We start from the raw sequence: 16019 nt of genomic DNA, 5'->3' as shown, positions 1-16019 counted from the left end.
GGTTATTTAGCCTGCAAGCTGCTTAACCCTTTCTGGCCATGTGTCATACTTCGTATAAGATTTGCTGCAATTATGAGTGGTAGCAACAATGGTTTGCATGGTCATATTTTAATCACATAACGTAACAAGTACTCACACAAGTGCTTACAAAGCATGCACGAGTTGCTAGCACCATCGAAATTGCACTTGCTTGGAGCAAAGCTCACAATTGTATTTTGTATCATCACTTTGCACCTAGGGTAAACAAAATGATGCCCTAAAGCCACACCATTACAAGGAGTGTTCCCTGCACAGTGCCATAATGATGCAATTGCTTCAGCAACTGCTCTGCAATATGCAATGTTTCTTGTACTTCTGATTAATTTCTTCTTTTGAATATTCAGGTCTATAATTCTGTGTACAAATTGTCTGTTTTATTAAGATGTAGTGCAGACCATTTTCAGTCTATTTCAGGAAATAGAATTTTAGTGCAATAATGATTCCATTTTAAGTTACAAAATATATATTAAACGAAAAATAATTTGTATAGTTCAAACTAAAAAATCATCTGTGGTCTGCCACCTCGCCACCTGTGGACTGCTACTGTCTCAAACCCCTTCTTTGAGGACCTGTGCTGAGAACTACAGGATAGATACGCATCAGGCACTAGTGTTGCAGCAGTTGGAAGAAGTGCTGGTTTGGGCACAGCAAACGGTTTTATATTTGCACCTTTACAACTTATAGTTGTAATTTCTAATGGTGCAGTTTTGTAGAAATCACTGGAGTTTTCATGTGTAGTATAATATGCTATGATCATACCCTTTTCCCTGACCATGCAGAACAAATGCTTGTTGATAGGCATATAGGAAGAAATTTCTATTTCTTACAGGCATGAACATTAAATTTAGATTTTTGTTCATTCCAAACCCCTTGTATTACAATAAAATTAAGTAAAATTTGGGCTTGACAAAATGGATGCCTTAAAAGGAATGTAAATAAAAATGAGAGAAGAGAAGCCAACTTCTTGTGGCTCTACAATAGAATATTACAAAACGTGTTTACATCTGCAGATATGTTACCTTTGTCCTTTTTTGTAGAAGAGCACAAGTACTTTAATTTTAATGTGTCGTTTTGTGTGTCCTACCTTTAGTTCAAGGAGGCTCCCCCCTTCAGCTCCTTGTGATGTAAATGCCTTGCAATTTGATCTTTGAAGCCACATTTTCACTTAATTGTATTTTAATGTGGATGTAGGTAGGTGTGTTTTCTTTAAAGGAAAATATGTCCTCAAATTGCATACAAGATACTGTCATTAAAATTGTATTGGATATATTTGCAGATATTTAATTTAAAAATTATTACTGATTGGAAGCTTTAATCTGAGAATAATACCAGCACCTTGAGATCTTTTGGTGTTTCTATCAACACTGTATAATGAAAAAATGTGGCTTAGTCCTTACAATGCATGAACAACAATAGGAATGCTGACAAAAGATATTTGTTTAAACCTATTAACTTTTGGAAATGCCTACAGCTAACTCGAAAAATCAAAACATGGATACATTTTTAAACTTGCTTTCTACCCTCTGCTGTAAAATCAAATTAATTCTAAATCTTTCTCTGAACACTCATAAGGTGCATGGCAAGACTTTAAAATATAAATTTTCAGCCCTAATTGTACCTTTGTGGCTGAATTCTAAGCCTCTGGAATTTGGAAATGAATAATGAATATCGTGTACTAAAATATATTCAGTTCCTTTTTTTAAAAAAATCAGAAAATGAGAGAAACAGTAGAATCAATTTAAAAAAGAATCCTGTAAATATTTAGAGGCAGCTTCATTTGTCCTTCATGATTTAATTCCTGCTGATTTTATTGAATTCTCCACTGTAGATAAGTTGTGCTACTAAAATATTACTTGTCTTGAAAGCAGTGGCAGCAGAATGAGGCAACATGAAACAAACATTTCCCCCTCCCCCCAATAGTTAGACAGTACTCAGTGGAATTAGAGCTGTTCTGAAAAAACAATTTTCATATTTTTTTTTCTACTTTTGTCAAACTTTCATTTTGATGAAAAATAGCAGACCAACTCTAGTTGGAATGCCCTCTGTGATTTTTACCAAAAATATAAGGCTGCATCTTTGTGTTGAGATAACAGCACTCGGGATGCCGTTATGGTAGGATTATCGGCATGTTACTTACCCCAGCTGAGTGACATTCTCAGTTGGTCAGGAGTAGCTGATGGAAGCTGTGGGAGATTGAAGTGAGACACCAAAAAACAGATGATGGCTTAATCCCTGCTTCATCTAGGAGGCTTTACATTTGCTCTAACTGGTGATCCAGTTCTCACAAGTGCTGCTGTTACACTACCCTAGTGCCAAAATAATGCTGTTTGCTGTGCCCCAGCAGCAGAATTTTACCATCATTCGACTGGCCTGCCCCTCTCTGTTAGTATTCAGTGCTATCATTGAGAGGGGAAGGGGGGCAGGATTGAAACTAAACTTATGCATGACATCCCTGTGATATTAGTTTTCAGCAGTAACATCATTGGGAAACAGCATATGTTCTAAAGGGTCCTCTTGTGCCAGTTTTCACTGCTGGCATCAAGTGAAAATCTGTGATTACCGGTTGTTTCTAAAAGTGTCATCTTACATCTTGTTTGGGAAAGAATGGTTGAAAGTATCAAGATAATTAAAAAATGAAGTAGAAATACCCCTTCTGAAACTTGCCCTGTTTTGGTAGTACATATGGCACTGTCAGTGCCAAATCCAGTTTGCTTTTTAGTCAGCTAAAATTTTACTTAAGCCGGATGGTACATGTCACTGAGAAAATCGTTCCATCTGTATTGGTTCTTCAAAGGCTTTTTACATAAAGGTGCTTTGTGTGAGACTTACAGGTCAGCTAGTTAAGTGTTCCTCATTTCTTTTGTATTCAGTATTTTCAGAATCCCATCAAAGCAACTCGATTTCTAATTTTTGGATCTGTCCCATCTTACTAGATTTAAGTGGCTTTTTTGTTTGTTTTTTCCATGCAGGTACTGCTCATTAATCACCACGAGTGTGGATCTGAAGAAGAATTAATTACCTCTAATTTTTTGAGTATGTTTAACTTCAGATACACACAACGTAGCCTCCTTCCCCATTAGATTCTTAGAAGGTAGTTATAATACTTTTTATAGTCTCCTTCTTGTGGCGTTAATAGTTTATGATCAATAACAACAAAAAATCCTGTTCCTTAAGTTTTGGGCAACTGCATGCCAATCAGTTCATTTAAAACCTCCTGGAGGCCTTTCGCATGCCAGAACTTTAAAACTGAGTGTGTATTTGTGGAGGTAACCATGTTAAAGAATTTTTAAAATAAAAACTTAGTTGATTTCCATTTCGGGACTCTGGAAAATATATTTTTTATAGGCTGGGAAATCAGTTATATTAGTTGAGTGAGTTTGTAGTAAATTTTTGTGATAATCTTGCAAAAAAAATCATTCATTTGGAAATTTTAAGATAAAAGTTTCATGAGTTGTGTCTGGATATGGTTGGTATACAGAATGTTGCATTGAATGATACTGCATTATGCCTATTGTGTGGATAAATAAGGACTGATCAGGTTGTTTACCAGCTATCCTATCACTAATTAGTTATTGCATAGGTTTTGCACAGGCTGATTATATCTAGATAAATTGATATGTATGTCACTCTTCTGATTGTAAAAGGATTATCTTGTACACCGTATAGATAAATGTTTGTTTTACTTAGGGATGGAAGAAAGAGAGAATTTTGGCTGAATATCCTGATGGCAAGATAATAATGGTTCTTCCTGATGATCCAAAGTATGCACTTAAAAAGGTACATTGAAGCTATTAATTTTTTTTATAAAGTATACTCTATCCTGCACGATATTTTTTTTTCTAAGGTTAACAATGGTGTTAAACTTATTTCACTATAAACTAATTTTATTATGAAGTCTTTTCTTGGATGCCAAACCTATAAGAACACTTCAGTGCAGACTTAGAGTTACCCCCTCCCCTCACTCCCTAACTGCACCAAGTCCAACCTTGGCACATCTGATAATTCAGCCCTATGTATTCACCCTATCCTAGACGAAGCCCTTTGATCATGACACTAAGGGTAGTCTGTAGTTGATTAATAGAGTAAACTATTGAAGGGGGGAAGTTATGAGAAACTGCATTATTTTATTTGTTTTTCTTCCAAGAAATTATCATAAGGGCTTGATCTGCAATTGATATATATTACAGACTCTTGTTGATTTCAACTAGAGTTTTGCATATGGAACAACTGACAAATCCAGCCTTTGAGATTAGCAGTTGGTTCTGAAATTCCAGAAGAGAGAAACAATGCTTTTGTAAATGTCATTGAAGTTTTAAGCCTGTTAAACTGAAATATCACATTTAAATATAAATCTAACCTTTTTAATGCTAGGTTTAAAATCTTTTGAAATGCATATTATAAGAATGAAGACTGACATGCACCTATAGTGAATTTAATTGTAGTTCAGATAATGCAATCTAAGATCAGATAAATCCAAGAGAGATTCAAGACTGAAATTAATTGTAACATACGATCAAAAATCTTTTAGTATCAAAATCTATTACCTTTTTTCTTTATCGTGTTCTACAAAATTTTCTAATACCTGTAAACTTGACTACTTATTATGACAATTTGTGTAACTGCAAGTATCTGATTTGGGCAATGATTAGAAGTAATTTATTTCATTGTGATTTTACATTTCTAGTAGTTAGGCAAAATATTCAAGAAGTTGTGACTTGGTTAGGTTTAAGAAATAGCTTTTGACTTGTGAAGTAGATCTTTTTTTGTGTAATAAATTTTTAATTGATGTTTAAACTTATTAAAATATTAACATATTACAAGCAAGGAATTATTACAGTTCATGACTTGCCTTTTGGCATAGCAGTGGTGTTCTGCAATATTAACTGTAAGACCTGTGATTACTGCTTCTGTTACCTTATTTCCAAGGACTTCAGAGAATACTGCAACAAAAAAACTGCTAACTTGCTGCAGTAGGGTGCTTGCTCAAATTTCATGAACTTGAGCTGGTTTTACCCCGCTCAGTGCATCAATGGGAGACCTTCAGGGATATTAGTGATGGAACATGTGTACGTTTTTTGTGCTCTAGATAGCATTTTCTATGGAACCTTTTTCTGCAGCTTTGGTTACACTTCTCCCCCACTTACTTATTTTTAATGAATTGTGTTGACGACTGATTGTCCTGAAAGAAAAAAGTGTGCAATTAAATTCTCAACCTTACAAGTCAGGAAATTAGAGTCCCATGATAACCATAGCTCTCCACTCTAGTGTGACAAAACTATTAGTATGATCCTAATGAAAAACGGAGACAATTTTCTAAATTAGTATGTATCATCTAACAGTAAATGTACATATACACTACTCTTACTGCTTACATTGTCATCACATGAAATGCTGTACTTTACACTGAATTACATGATTTCTTTGGGATTAAAATCTCAATTTTAATATAACATTAAAGTAAGACTTTTGCATATTGCCTGCTTATTTATCAGATGCTTTTTAGCCTCTAAAGGTGTCCCTACACTGCAAAGAAAAACCTGCCGCTGTCTTGTGCCAGCTGACTCAGCTGCTGGGCTGGTTCATTGCTGTGTAGGCTTTTAGGCTTGGGCTCTAGCCCAAGCCCTGGGACTCTGCAGGGTGGGAGGATCCCAGAGCTCGGGCTCCAGCCCAAGCCTAGAAGTCTATACAGCAATGAAACAGCCCCACAGCCCAAGCCCTGCGAGCCTGAGTCAGCTGGCATGGGTCAGCTGTGGGGTTTTCTTTGCTGTGTAGACGTATCCTAACAGAGAGGGACAGTCAGTCATTTCAAACTCCTAATTAATTTGCTAGAGTATCTTTTAAGACACAACAAACTTTTGTGCAAAGTACAGGAAGTCTTAAAGCTGAGAGAGAAGTCTAAAATTCTTATCACTCATTACTGGTGACTTCAGATATTTTGTACACTTAATACTGGAAATCAGATGATTGTTTATTTGGCAGTAGTTCAGGTCTGGTTTATAAAACTGCAACTTCTACTTATCTTGGATTAGGAGATGGAACCAATAGTATCACCTTTTTGAAAGTTATTGAACTCTAGTCTTGACAGATAATGTCTCAGGTTAGATTAAATTAAATGTGTATATATAGTATTGGAATTTTTGATGTTACTAATACTCTTATCTGAAATATGCAGTCAACTCAAAATTGCTGGCTGTGTTTATATTTTGTCTGCTAATCCATTCGTGCTTTTCACATTCAGATTTAGAGGGAGAGTTGTCTTATTTTTCTGAGATTAAAAAATGTCTCTTTCATCTAAAATTAGGACTTGAGAGTTGTAATGGAGCTTGATTAGGACATTTACTTGCCTAATTCATCAAAGTTTGCACTTAATTTTAGGAATCCTGTTTCCCAGCCTGAAAGACATTCGTGATAATGGATAAGACTTAACATCAAGTTTGAAACTACTGGAAGTTGACCAAAAGAAATGTCTAATTTAATATTTGCAATTAAGCATTCTTTAAATAGATCTGTATAGCTATCTTCCATATATTATATCTAGAGTAATCCTTCAAACTTCTGGAAAAATAACACTTCCAATCTGTTTAATATGTCTAGAACCTTTCCATAAATGTAGCAGTTCTTATTGGGTGGTATATCTATATGTAGCTCTTCTGCTGTACCTTAATTTTAATTTATTATTTTGACAGGTTGAAGAGATTAGAGAGATGGTAGACAACGACCTGGGATTCCAGCAGGCTCCACTCATGTGCTATTCTAGAACAAAGACACTTCTCTTTATTTCTAATGACAAAAAAGTGACTGGTTGTTTAATTGCAGAACATATCCAGTCGGTAAGTGATCAAATTCCAGAGGTGTAAACTGGGGATTCAGTGTTGAATGACCAATTATAGTTTTTAGATATACTAGAGCAACAGAGGTAGTTAAAATTCAGGTCTGGCCATTAATGTTTAATATGAACCCCTTTTAAGGCGTTTATGATTTTATTTGTGACAGCTAAATTCAGGGATTCTACTATCTACTGGAAATTCCAGCACTTAGCAGTCTCTATCCTATACCATGTGGTCCTGTACAAAGGTACTCCTCTGAGGACAGAAAATAATCACAACTCTTATTAAAAAAAGATCTTACTAAGGTAATCTTTATCAGACAGGTAAAGACTTTTCCATCATAGGCATTTCCAAAATGTAGATATTCATGTCTCCATGTATTTAAGCCCTGATTTTACAGACTTGTGGTAATAGGGACACCCTAACTCTCCCAGAAAGTACTCCAAGATGGTGGACAAACAAACAAAAAAATCTAAAAAATAGAAGTTAATGCAATTTAATGGCTACCTTACTATTAGGAAGTTTTGTTCACTGCTGTCACATTCAATTGGGGAGCTAAACCAAAGAAACGCCATACATGAAATCTCCCTGATACTTTTGATTCTTCTACCCTAGTTTTGAAATTAAGGGGACAGAAATGAAACTAAAGTTGTGAATGTAACAATGGCGATACTGCCTGAGTCCAGTGGTCCATTTAGATCAGTATCCTGTCTTCTGACAGTGGCTGGTGCCAGATGCCTCAGAGGGAATTAACAGAACAAGGCTATTATGAAGTGATCCCTCCCTTGTCATCCAGTCCCAGCTTCTGGCAGTTGGAGGCTTAGGGACACCCAGAGGATGGGGTTGTGGCCCTGGCCATCTTGGCTTATAGTCATTGATGGACCTATCCTCCATGAAATTGTCTAATTCTTTTTTGAACCCAGTTATACTTTTAGCTTTCACAACATCCCCTGGCAATGAGTTCCACCGTTTGACTGTGCATTGAGACTGTGATGAGAAAACCTACATTAACATGCTATGCCCCTTCATCAAAGAACATATGTGTAACTGAAGTGTTTGTTTACAGGAGAATGGATTATCTTGTACAAGCATTGCTAACACATTGTGGAGTTATGAATCATGCTGTTAAAGTTTGACATTATCTGCAGGGCTATAGAGTTATAGAAGAGAAGATTCCAGAAGTTAGTTCAGAAAATGAGAAAATCATATTTGAGCGACAAAAAGCCTGGTGCTGCTCGACTTCTCCTGAGCCTGCTCTCTGTGGGATTAGTCGAATCTGGGTGTTCAGTATGATGCGTCGGAAGAAAATCGCTTCTCGGATGATAGAGTGTCTTAGGTAATATTAAATAAATAAATTTAGTAGTGTGGGGCTCAATCTTCAACTTAACGTTGAGGCTTTTTGTCTGATAATCATTTTGTGGGTTGTTTTTTGTTTTTTTTGTTTTTGTTTTTTTCCCCCCCTCCAGTGAATTGTGGATAGAAACTGAAAGTTGTGCTCAGTTTTACACAGACTTTTACAGTTTTATCAATTTGAGTATTCTCATAGGGCTTGCTTACCCTAAAAAAACTTTGCTTGGATACAATTGTAAAGAGTCAAATTAGCTGACAGGATGTTGTCCACAATGGACTAGTCAAAGTAGACCAGGGACAAAATCTTCAAGGGTGCCTAAGTGATTTATGAAAATGGGAGTTAAGCACTCTTACCCAAAGATAAATTGTGTTCTTCATTATGTTACCTAATCTATTAATTACATCTCCTGGATTTTTTGGGAGCAGGAAAAAGGGACGTTAACAGACACAAAAACACAGGGCTACCTCTTGTATTCGTCTTACCTGCTTACACTTCTCCTTCAGTGGTCTTTAACATTAGTCTGAATCTGACTTTTTTCACCCCGTTCAGGTCCACTGAGCATTACAGTAGATTTTATTTTCCATGGAGTTTAGGTGTGTTCAACTGCCAATCTATCAATAAGGAAGGCCACCTCTCCCCTTCTTCTGCAGCAAAGAACCAGCCAGTTTGTTCACTTCCCCCCTTTCTCCCCACAGTAGGCTCTGGACTCCCTTTGTAGACCATTTGTTTTCAGAACCTTTGTATTAATTTTTTTTTCTTCTGAAGCTGGAAATTGCTTTTAAGTTGATATCTTCAAGTGAACACCTAAATTTGCTAATTTGTCTTTAATTCTATTTTCACAGACCCTATGAGTTCAAATCCTTCTGCAGTAGGCTCTTCTGTCTGAGGAAAACATCAGACAAATCTAAAAAATAAAGAATCAGAAAATGCTGCTTGTAATTCCTTGTCCAGACCTTCATTGAAGGGGAGCTTTACCTTTTCTGCTCTCGGGTAGAAAGCTCTGACAGGTAGAAAGCAGAAGTCTCTAACTGGGTCCAGGGTGAGTGAAGAGCTGAGCTCAATAGCCATTCTCACAGCAACCTGACAATATCATTGTGGAGAGTAATGCTTCCTTGCTGACTGCACCAGCATTTCCAATAGTAAGCTTTCTTATGTATGGGGCTCCTGCAGCTTTGCGTAGCAGGGTCCCCATAGACATTGACAGTTGCAATGTCCCCTTTGATTGGAAGACAGGTTTACTGCCATGGGTACCAGTTCCTCCCTTTTTAATTTAGGGATGCATTCTCTGTTGAACCTAGGGAATCTTCCTCCTTGGGCCCAGCACCTGAACTCCTTGCTCCCCTTAACTTAAAAAAATATATATATATAGTCTCTTTGGAGCAAAGGTCTTGCTAAAAAACAAAATTTCTCAATCGCATCATGAGGAAGTAAAAATCTAAAAATGAAAGCTTTTCAGAATTGCTTGAGACCATCTTCCCTCTTGAGTGACACGTGATAATCAAAATCAAGGACATGCTAGAGACAGAAAGCATCAAAAACACCTGTAAATGATTTTCATCAGAGTCCAACAAGGAATTTTCCCTCACTGTACATAGCAGCTCACTAAATCTAAATAGTCCTTAATTAAAGACCATTATCTTGCTGGAAAGGGCCCTTCTGACAGCTGAATAGATCCTGATCTAAAATAATGGAAGTATCCTCAGCAGGGCTTGGATTTAGCATTGGTTACCGGTTTCACTAGAGTCACTCTAGCTTCAACAAACTCCTCAGCAGATACGTGCTCTTACACAGATTTTCATCTTATTGTTTTAAGATCTCTAGGAGCCTCCCTCTATTCCTAGCTAGAAACATGGTCTTAAATGCAGTAGTGAGAAAGCAACTGCTAGCCTTCCTTCAGAGTAAAATATTCTTGACATCAGCATATTTTGGGCATGGTATTTTTTATATGCACACATTACACATTCATTCATTCATTCTCTCTCACACACTCACTCTCTCTCTCTCTCTCTTTAGCCTGCTCTTCTCAAAGGGTGCTTCATCCACAGCCACAATTCTATTTGGTTGAAATATAATTTTTGATAAATAGATCCTGTCCAGATCGGCAAACATCCATCAGATTCTGGAGTTCTTGCAGTATAGTCCCTTGATGTCCCTTTTTGTTTTGTGGGTTTAACTGTTTCAGGTCCTACCTTTCAGTTAAGGTCTTGGAGAGCTCCAAATCTAGAATCCTGGGCCCTACAAGGACACATCAAGCAAAGCAGGGGTAAACACCTGAGATTCCTATGGTAAAAGTCAAGGAGAGAATAATCCTTTTGGCCCACTTTTATACTTCATATATGAACAAAAGGACACAGACCCAATTTTTCTCCCTTTATATGCCTTTAATGATAAACATCTTGAAAGTACATTGCTCAGCCATGTTGTTTGTAAACCAGGCAAGATCTACTTTTATCCTGGTGTCTAATTGTTTCTCACAGCATCATCTCTACCTAACATAGCCAAAGACCTCCACCCTCAGATTACAAGATAGTTTGACCCTCTTATAAAACACCATCTTAAGCACTCACTGACTTGCATATAAAGGTTTAGGTTGTATTTCTGATAGCTGTACTGGTACAGAAGACATTGCTAGGATTCTAGTTAAAGTAGTACTTGACGACACAGGTTTGGTTTTTATTCAGAAATTAAACACTACCTTTTTACACATCATAAGAAATGGCCTTGGCTTCATTCTTTTCCTAACAGTGTGCCTTCTGTGAAAAACTGGTAGCACCATCTATGTCCACAGCCCCCTCGAGACATATATGAAGTCAGACTATCTTCCTCCTACAAACAAAAATACTCTCAGTAGGCTTGGAAGGATTGGATTTTTATTGGTATATGTCGGTAAATATAGATTTATTTTTTTTACTGTACACGCAAACTGACAAAAAATTGTATTGATAATCAAAAATTACAGATAGGAAAAGTAAAAATGTGGCATGAGAACTAAGAATTTAAGGATATTTACTTTGTATATTTTGTCAATTGATGTTTTAATGGTTTTAAAGCTTTAACTTTTTGAATTTCAGCATCTACTGTAACTAAATAATTGACTCCACTCAATTTCTATTTTTATTATCTACCAAAATGATAGACTTGGCAGAATTTGATAATTTTTTTTATCTATCATCTAGCTGCTGGGGGGAACGATGGCTGTGGGGAATATCAGAACTCCTCTATCCTCTGAGAGCTCTATTGAATAATAGCTTTGTGGCCCAAGAGGTAATAATTTAAGAGGAAATATGCAAGGCAGGCACCTGGTAACCAGTATATTTGCTGTACATTAAAAAGTAGACATCCAAGACACTCACAGTGCCTTTAGCAGGAAGGTACTTCATGCTGTGCCATTACATTGAACTCAGACTGCTCTTCTACACATCTCATGTTGAAATCATTTTTTGAGCTCCAGATTAATTCCTTCTGTAAAGGACTGAGGATCAATATGAAGAATGGGAGAACTTGTTTTCTTCCCTGAAAGAAAGCTTTCTTCATTTGTTCTGTGCAAATGATCCTGCCTATTAATTTTTTTTTTAAACTGGACTCTCGGTGGCTGTTTGCTCAGATTATGTAGATGGGGAGAGAAAAGGCTTTAGCTATAAAATTCAGAATTTATACTGTAGCACACATGCACATTGCATGCACCATAAAGTATGAATTCTCTATTTGATGGCTTCAGCCGTCCCCCCATATATACTTTAAAACATATTAGGAAAGTTACTTTGGCTGATTATTCAGGGAAAGAGGTTTAACACCCAGCCAGTGACAGACAGGTCTGGTTTTATCCCTAAAGCTCCATGGAGAGTGAAGACCCATTATAAGGATCAACTCAACTGAAAAATAATTTGAAGAAAGGTAACTTTCAAGATATAAAAATATACTTTTGCATTATCACTTCATGGAAAATAACCAATTTACTTTTTTTAAACAGGAGTAATTTTATATATGGCTCATACTTGAGAAAAGAAGAAATTGCTTTCTCTGATCCCACTCCTGATGGAAAACTCTTTGCAACGCAGTACTGTGGCACTGGCCAGTTCCTGGTATATAACTTTCTCAATGGACAGTATCATACTTAGTGGAATTCCTTCAGCAACAAATATTGGGAGACTTCTGCTAACAAGTACTGATTGAGTTCAGACCCTGACCAGGAGCTAGGGCCATATATATAGATATTTTATTATTATTACAACGAACTCAGGACTGGTAACAACTAAATAAAGTTGTACTATTTTATTAAAATTGTAAATTGTGCAGTAATAGTCTAACTCTGTTTTTTAAAGAAGATATTTTGTTATCTTTTACAGAAGTTTATGATGTATTTTTATCTCTAGTCATGTTTACATGCAGCAGATATTGTTCATAGTGGACTGTAAACTAATGCAAGGACTATGGTCTCACTGAGTACATACTGAAGTTCTTAATGTGGTGATATACCAGTGTTGCTTGGCACTGTAATCTTTAGTACTTTACCAGTTTTAGATGTTTAGTAAGGTATATAAAAGATTTATCAAAATTTAAAACCCTGCTCAATTAGAACTTGAATGACAAATATTACAGTGCACTATTTATAGGTGATAGTCTTGACAGATTAATTACATGGAGGTTCTACTATGCATTAATATGAATAACAAAGATGAAATTAACCTGATTTCTCAATTATAAGAAGAATAAGGAATTTACACATTTTGCAAAGGGGATATTTAGCAGTAGTTTGTGAAAGATGAATTTGCAAAATACAAACAGATATATGCTTCACCTTTTTTTTTTTTTTCAAAAATGCTGAACTGGGTATATGCCTTTATTAGTGAACTTCACTTTGTATCTCCTTCATAAAGCCCTCCACTTTAAAAGGGTTTATATGGTGAAAAACTGCTGTGGCCTTTATCTGTATATAATGTAGATTAAAAAATAAAGTACTTGATAGCTTTTTTTCTTAAGTGACGCTAACAAAGTAAAAAAGTAGTCTTTGGTGTTTATATTCCTGCAACTGAAATGTTCAGTGGTGAAACATTAATCAGATTAACATCCAAAAGGAATGTCCTGATTCAAAACAATCTTCAATACAACAAAGCCTCTCACTTCCTAAGGAATAGTTCCCTATGCCAGAATTCATTTTTGAAGCATATACTGTAGGAGTAGCAGTGGTGGTCTAATATCTGTGTCTGTGCTATAGAAGTGGAAAGTTATGATTGGGGGGAGGAGGAGAAAACCTTAAACTGTTCCAGCAAATAAATTTTTTATTTTATTGCTTGCTCTTGTCCAGAGGTGATCAACAGTATAAGCCTCCCAGCACTGTGGCTTCAGCTCATTTTAATGCAGTCACAGCTAGCAGCTGAGAAAAGCTGTTTCCTTTACCAGTAGTGAGGCTAGAGCTGGGTGACATTTTTTTTGCTGAATAGTTATTGGCCAAAAAAAATCAGTTTTGGACTATCTGAAACTATTTGAGTTTAACACCCCTTCATAAACGAATTTATCAGATAAGAAATTTTCCATTCTGCAGTTTTTCTCATAATTCTGCTACACATGAGAAGTAGGGAGGGATAAGAGAACAAACAGAAGAAAAAAACCCTCCCTTTTACAGAATTGCTCAAAAGGCAAGGCTATTACTGGATCACCACCTACAGTAACTTTCTCTGGAAGGAGACCTCTGTGGAAGACAAAGTCCACTAGAGTGTCTGATAAAGGTTTTAGCCAGTGATCATGTTGCTACTTTGCAGATCTCTGTGGTGGAAGTACATACTTTTTCAACCCATGAGGTCACCATGGATCTTGTGGAGTGTGCTTTGATTCCTTCTGGGACAGTAATGTCCCCTCAACCATAGTCTGATCTATATAGCAAGAAAGAGCTTGGAAATGGAGTCCTTGACCCTTCAGATGGAAGAAGACAGCATCTGACCTCCTTGTAGATCCTGTATGCTTGATGTAAATCTTCAGTGTTCTTTTGACATCTAATGTGTGCCACACCTTCTCGATCAGGTGCTGTGGCTTTGGACAGAATGAAGAGAGAACAGTCTCTTGCGAGGCATGGAAAGGAGAATTCACAATTGGCAACAATGTTCTGGAGTCCTTAGCACCACCTTGTCAAACCGAAACAGAGAGTCAGGTTCCTGCATAGAGAACTCTGCCAGTTCCGAAACTCATCTGGCAGATGTAGTGGCCACCAGAAAACAGGTTTTGATGGAGTGATAAAACGGTGATACAGAAGTCAGGCTTTCTAAAGGATTAGTGCTTAGGGCTTTCAACATGAGTGGTAGATCCCATTTAGGGAAGATGACTACTGATCAGGCCAGTCTGACTTCTCTGAGGAATCTGGATACCAGAGGATTCTCAACCAGGACCTCACCAGTAGCTGCAAAGGTGGTTCCAGCTATAGTTCTGTCAGGTAAGAGAGACAGGGTCTTTTTGGCCAGTGCAGAGTTAACACTATCACTTTTTTTGCTTCCTCTCACCAGATCTTTTGGATCATTTTCCCCTCAGAGGAAAAGGTGGCAATGCATATAGCAGGACTTCTGACCATCCGTTTGACAAAGCATTTGCCCCCATGACTTGTGGTCTGCTTCCCTGGTGAAGAATTTTGATGGCTTTGCATTCTTGTGATTGGGAAATGGATCGACTGACAGAGGAACGAACATCTGCAAGATCAGGTTGAAGCCTTTCTGGTTTAGGCACCATGCTGAATTGCTGGTGTTGCACTGACTAAGCCAGTCTGCCTTTTGGTTCAGTTCTCCTTTTATGTGGATCGCCTTTGGGGAGAGTTGTTTCTGCCTATTCCATTATCTCCATTGTTCCTCCATGTAGAGCTGCGCTCCTTGTCCCTCCATGGTTGTTAATGTATGCAGCCATTGTCATGACATGATTTTCTTTTAGGGGGCTCTGGAATCTCAGAAGAGCTAGTTTGGCTGCCCCAAGTTCCAAGAGATCAATGCCGTGGTCCCTTTTCCCTGGGCTCCAGGTGCTCTATACCATTTTGGGATCCAGGTATGCTTCCCATCAGACTGGAATCGGTGGTGAGAACCTTGAGTTCCAGAAAGCATATGGAAAGACGCTTGTGGATAATTTTCCAGACTGTCCACTATCTCAGTGAGTTAAGAACCTGTTTCGGGACATGTACCTGAAGTTGCCTGCACTCTAGGGAGTGGTCCCATATTTTCACAAGAAAAGCCTAAAGGCACCTGATGTGGGATCTGACCCCTGTGCATGAGACCAGGAGGCCCAGCAATGAGCAATGGTTGGGCTCCTGCACTTGACCAGCATGGATATCAAATTCTGAATCTTCTGGAATCTGTCTACTGAGGGGTAGATGTGTGTTGTTAACATCTCTCTCTACACCCAGGTGCATGATCCTTGTCAAGGAGCGCAAGGAATTATTCTTTGTGTTTATTATGAATTATGCATTTACAGGAGCTCCAAATTCCAAGTCTTGGGGCCGTGTCCTACATCCTGGGACAAGGCTCTGAATTAAGATGTTGTCCAAAAAAGGGTACAGGTAAGTGCCCTGGGACCAGAGTCTGGCGTGATCACCAGCATTTTCAGAAAGGGGGAGGGCGATGAGACAGAATGGGAGTGTTCAGTACTGGTAGCGATTCATGCTGTAAGCTAATCTCAGAAGCTTGTGGTGGCAGGGGAACACTGGAATGTGGAGTATGTCTCTTCCAAGTCCACTGAGGTAAGGAAGTCCCCTTGAGACAGGGATGTCATTATTGAAGGTAGGATATCCATCTGAAACTTTGTTTTCTTCATCCATTTGTTGGACCCTCAGA

At 37.6% G+C, this 16019-nt stretch overlaps 1 protein-coding gene across 5 annotated transcripts in view; it reads left to right on the top strand.

Annotated features, from left to right (window-relative positions):
- ESCO1 (establishment of sister chromatid cohesion N-acetyltransferase 1) overlaps window positions 1-13017 on the top strand; it is a 52701-nt gene extending 39684 nt beyond the window's left edge. For 2 of the 5 annotated variants that reach the window (XM_024206500.2, XM_024206499.2), the window contains 4 exons: window positions 3727-3816; window positions 6726-6869; window positions 8015-8202; window positions 12188-13017. In XM_024206500.2, coding sequence (XP_024062268.1) covers window positions 3727-3816; window positions 6726-6869; window positions 8015-8202; window positions 12188-12335 — 570 coding nt within the window. In that variant the 3' untranslated portion in view covers window positions 12336-13017. Of the gene's footprint in view, window positions 1-3008; window positions 3131-3726; window positions 3817-6725; window positions 6870-8014; window positions 8203-12187 lie in introns of those variants that run through there. The other 3 variants (XM_024206501.2, XM_024206502.2, XM_024206503.2) reach the window with 3 other exon arrangements.
- Window positions 13018-16019: the final 3002 nt, after the last annotated feature.

The sequence above is a fragment of the Terrapene carolina genome, unplaced genomic scaffold (genome assembly GCF_002925995.2).
Source record: "Terrapene carolina triunguis isolate 2854851 unplaced genomic scaffold, T_m_triunguis-2.0 Scaffold58, whole genome shotgun sequence".
NCBI lineage: Eukaryota > Metazoa > Chordata > Testudines > Emydidae > Terrapene > Terrapene triunguis.
This window is presented reverse-complemented; position numbering and strand designations above follow the sequence as displayed.